General features: G+C 42.4%; 1 protein-coding gene across 1 annotated transcript; it reads left to right on the forward strand.

Annotated features, from left to right (window-relative positions):
* The first annotated feature begins 1,729 nt into the window (after positions 1 to 1,729).
* Positions 1,730 to 3,868, forward strand: C1QTNF8 (C1q and TNF related 8). Its single transcript, XM_067534157.1, has 2 exons — positions 1,730 to 1,955; positions 3,321 to 3,868. The coding sequence occupies exons 1-2, from the start codon at positions 1,730 to 1,732 to the stop codon at positions 3,866 to 3,868; spliced, it is 774 nt and encodes a 257-aa protein (XP_067390258.1).
* The last annotated feature ends 1,084 nt before the right edge of the window (positions 3,869 to 4,952 follow it).

Here is a 4,952-nt window from a genome sequence, read left to right on the forward strand (position 1 = left end):
AAGACCCCCTTACACCTTTACATGGCCAGAGTGGTGTAAAGGGTGGCTAGTGTAAAATGAGAACCCTGTTCTATAACACTGATCCCTAAAATCAGATTTCTGTTACACTGTGAATAAAAAAGAATCTTTTAAAATTATTCTAAATTTCATGAAAAACTGTTCACTGCTTCCAAATGGATGGGTGTTTGTTTCTTTTCATGCTAATGACTAGAATTAGTTGAGCATGTTAATAAACATTCATCAAGTCTCACCATGAGTTAGACTGAACAGAACAACTGAATAATAAAGAATTGTGGTTTCCAATACGTCCTGGAGGATAAATCAAAACAGAGGAAAACGTCTCTTAGAAAGTACCAATACAACCCTGGTGAAAATCTATTCCCTGTTCTCTACATGAATCCATTCTCCGGCTGGCGAAGGCATAATGACCCCCCAGCTCAGAAAATCAGCCTGGCTTACCATGGTTTGGAATCTAGTGTGGCCAGGATCTTTGTGCAAATCATGTACTTCCCATAACTGGGACATCCATCCATCACTTCTTCCACCTTCCCCTAGTACTGAGTAAGAGTTCCTGTGGTACTAAAGAGCTCATGAAGTGCCTGATCTAAAGACTTTTGAAGCCAATGGAAGTCTTTTCTTGAACTTCAATGGACTTGGAGATCAAGGGGTATAATTTTTGCATGAAGCCACTTTCGGCCAGATCCTTCATTAGTGAAAATAAGTGTAGTTTCCCTGGAGTCAATGGAGACTGTGATTTTTTGCCAGCTGGGACTCTAAGGTGATGTTTCTGCTTCCATTCTTTGTGTGAAGACTGACAGTTCTATGCTAGAAGGTCTCCTCCTTTCCACCGTCTATTACAGTTCCCTTCACTCTTCATTTGCAATTCAGGACTTTGGAGCTTGCCAACAATACTGTATAAAAATCAATATAAAAATTCAAGAGCCAGTGTTTGTGCAAAGCAACAGCCACTTATGGCTGTTTGGCTTTCCAGCAGACATATTCTGCAATGCAAATACGAAGCCTACACAGAATTCTGCAGCAAGCAAACAAACAAATAGACGTAATCATAAAAGCATAAATCTGCTTGCCCAGCTTCCTGTGTCTTACCGTGGTTAACGAACAGGCTAAAAGGAAGGTTATCCAGAGCAAATATTGTATATCTTTTTCCAGTTGAAGGCTTTTCTGAAATCAGTCAGTCAGTCACACTCTCTCTCTCTCTCTCTCTCTCTCATTATATTTGAATTTGCATTCTTTTAGCATTGCAATAATTAGAGATGGTAATAGCATATAGCACCAATAATAAATAAATAAACACATAAATAAATAAATGGTCAGTAATACTTGATGCTTTTCATCCAAAGCCTTTGGCAAACATTGATTAGACAACGGCTGTGCAGTAGATGTGCTGTGCCCACTACTGACTACACTAATCACCACCTCGTTGTTATGTCGTGACCCCTCCAATCTTTATGTTGTAGCCATCCGTTGTCTCTTCAGATACACTTAGTTTTATAAACTCTGAGGTAGGTACTATCTCTTTGTGGTGTGTACACAGGCCTAGTGCAATGGGTCCCCGATCCGTGACTAAGTGCTACACCAATATAACATAGTAAATCATAAAAAGAAGTGTATCCTAAGGTAAGTGAACAGATGGTCATTGGTTGCTCTGGCTTACATCACCACATTAACCATTCCTGTTACTCTTCTGCTCCAGCTGGCTCAGCTGAAGATGGGTGCTCTGCTTCTGATGCTCTTGGTATCCACTGTGAATGCCAGCGCCTTACTAGGAAAGGGCTCGCTGAGACGGGAAGCCCGGCGGCCTTCATGTGTGCGATGTTGTGGGCCTTCGGAACAGCCAGTCTCTGTCGTCTCTTCACGATACGCTCGGATGAGCAAAGACCCTGCCTATTCAGTGCCCAAAGTTCAGCCCACAATAGATATCACCATCCTGAAAGGTGAGTCAAGCCGAGGATCACATTTCGACACTTTACCATGACTTCACATGCCACGCTCCTCCTCCAGGGTGGAAAACACTCATAACTTAAGGACCGATCCAGCTCAGTCTATATATCCAAGGTCAGGAGGTAACTTGATCACACTCCGTAACTACCTATATGTGGGAAAGAGGTCTGATAGTAGACAGCTTTTTAATCTACCAGGAGATGGCAGAATGAGCTCCAATGGCAGGAAATTAAAGCTAAAAAAACTCAGAATAGAAACCAGGCACATATTTTTAACACTGAGGGTAATTATCCATTGGAACAACTTACCTAGGGACGTGGCGGATTCTCCATCACATATGGTCTTTTAATCAAGACTGAATAACATTCTAAAAGATGTAGTGTAGCTCAAAGAGAAGTGATGGGCTTGATACAGGAATTATTGGCTGAGTTTCTATGTTATGCATGTTACACTAGATGGTTATAATGGTCCCTTCTGTCATTAAAACATATGACTCTATTAAATGTGGACTTTCCGTTCTCTTTGCCATCAACCACACCCATAGTTTCCCCCTTCTTCTCTGCCACAGAAAGACTGTATGTATGGAACTGTATATATGTAAATGGGTCTGGTTCACAGGCCTACACTGTTTATACATTGAAGTCAATGGGGCCAGGATTTCACCCTATATTTTTATCCCTTTTTTTCTGCCATCCTGTCTCTTACTCAATCTAGGTGCTTGGTCACCTAAATCATAAGTCACTCAGCTAAGGGGTCAAAAATTCTGCATATATTTGTACCAACAAAAAAAAACCTTTGTCACTTGACTGAAAAAAGGTGTGGACATACTAAAAGCAAGCTCTACTTTGCGATTACCAAAGGTTCCATGAAAAATTGTTCTCACTACCTATCCAGCTCTCCTATTAACATAGATTATTGCTCAACTAATGAAAAAAAAGTAGGACTCTAGCCTTCTCTTCCTGTCAAAATTTCCACGTGCTTTTGAATTTTATAGTTTAATCATTCTACTATTCTGGTCATAAATAATAATGCAAATGTAAAACTGCATACACTGGATGATCATAGTGGTCCCTTCTGCTTTTGGACTCTATGAATCTATAATGTATCAGAGCGGGCTATCTTATTTTTGTATGGTTAACATATGGAAAATATCCTAGCAGCATTTTGGGGGGCTGCTGGCAATCATGTTCCTGACTCCAAATCTAGATGTGATTTAGCGATGACAAATGTTTCTCAATGCCCCCATTAAAAGAGTGGTATTTTACCAGTTGGGATGCTGGCTGTCTCCAACCAGATGTGTCTGTGGCTTGTGTTGCATGTGCCCATGTTTGAAACTTAGCTTCTGTTTGTGATCACAGGTGAAAAAGGTGACATGGGAGAGGAAGGAGTTGCCGGAGCGGCTGGAGAGGATGGAGAACAAGGGCTACGTGGTTATAATGGACAAAAAGGTCAGAAAGGCCACGTTGGCCCACCAGGCAACTCCTGCAAGCTACATTACGCTGCCTTTTCAGTGGGCCGAAGGAAACCCCTCCATAGCTCAGATTATTTCAAGCATGTCACTTTTGACACTGAGTTCGTGAACCTCTACCAACACTTCAACATGTTCACAGGGAAATTCTTCTGCTATGTGCCAGGGGTCTACTTCTTCAACCTCAACGTCCACACCTGGAACTTCAAAGAGACATACCTGCACTTAATGAAGAACGACAAGGAGGTGGCCATCCTCTATGCCCAGCCCAGTGAACGGAGCATCATGCAGAGCCAGAGTCTCATGCTGGATCTGCAGGAAGGAGATGAGGTCTGGGTGAGAATGTTTAAACGAGAGAGGGAGAATGGCGTCTACAGTGAGGAGTCTGATATTTACATCACCTTCAATGGCCATTTAATTAAACCAGCCATAGAGTAGCCAGTTCTGCATCTTTGGGCTCCATGCTCCTTGGGAGGATTAGGAAGTCCCCTCTTTGGAAGTGCACATGCCTATGTCAACGTGGAAATAAATATGCAGTCAATATTTTCATGGCCTGATTGTGGCTATCAGCCAGCTGATCTGCTTTTTGGTTTGCTAATACGCCCAGTCAGGGATATTTCTCAAGCAAAAAATCTTAATGTGCAGAGCAGGGATGCATGTATGTGTGGGAAGGGAAAGGGCACTACTAGCAATACCAACAAAAGTCACATGGCGGTGCCAACTTTATGAATACATAGAAGGCCTTAGCTCTTTCTGACCCATGGGGATGCTGTGCTTATTGTGAGCTAGACAGGAAAACGGAAGAACACGGTTCTGAAGTCTTCCATAGGCACTTTGTACCATCTCTGCTGAACAGGTCATCACGTCACTCAGCACACAACCTCAGATAAATAATAGTACATTTGTTAAAAAATGTAACCTATCTGCTCTGTTGTAATGGACTGGCCTAATCATTTTGTACTCTGTAATTATCTGAAGAACACCTTTCAATCCCCAGCTGTCACCAGGGTGCGTAATAGACAAGCTAGTTAACCGTTGCAATGCAAGTAAAGTGGTTGCAGGTTGCTTTTCCTACATAAGCTATCTTTGGTGTTTCCAATCGCTGTCTGCAGTTCCCCTCCTCCAATTTCATTCTAGACCCATCCCTTGCACTACCACTGAAATCACTGTCACCAAAGTTTCTAATGAGTATTTCTGAGGTAAAGCTCAGAACCAGTACTCCATCCTCATCTTCTCTGACCTGCCAGCCACCCTTGACATAATTAACCATGCTCTTCCTCTTAAATCTTGTCCTCCCTTGGCTTCCATGACTCAGTTCTCTCCTGGGTCTCCTCCAACTTCTAATCATTCCTTCAGCATGTCCTTTAAAAATCCCCCCTTCTCAGTTTCTCTGGGGGTCCCACAGGGGCTGTGTCCTTGGTTTCCTTCTCTTCTCCCTCTACACCTTATCTCTGGGTAATCTCATTTGCAATTCAGTTAACATCTCTATGTGGACAACCAGCATATCTACCTCTACTACAGA

Source organism: Emydura macquarii, unplaced genomic scaffold (assembly GCF_026122565.2).
Source record: "Emydura macquarii macquarii isolate MOO-44397 ecotype Brisbane River unplaced genomic scaffold, CSIRO-AGI_Emac_v2 contig_3390, whole genome shotgun sequence".
Classification (NCBI taxonomy): Eukaryota; Metazoa; Chordata; order Testudines; family Chelidae; genus Emydura; species Emydura macquarii.

Excerpts from the sequence above, each read along its gene's own strand:
- C1QTNF8 (XM_067534157.1), top strand. The coding sequence starts at position 1,730 with ATGGGTGCTCTGCTTCTGATGCTCTTGGTATCCACTGTGAATGCCAGC. Across the intron at positions 1,956-3,320 it reads AGATATCACCATCCTGAAAG|GTGAAAAAGGTGACATGGGA; the intron begins GTGAGTCAAGCC and ends TTGTGATCACAG.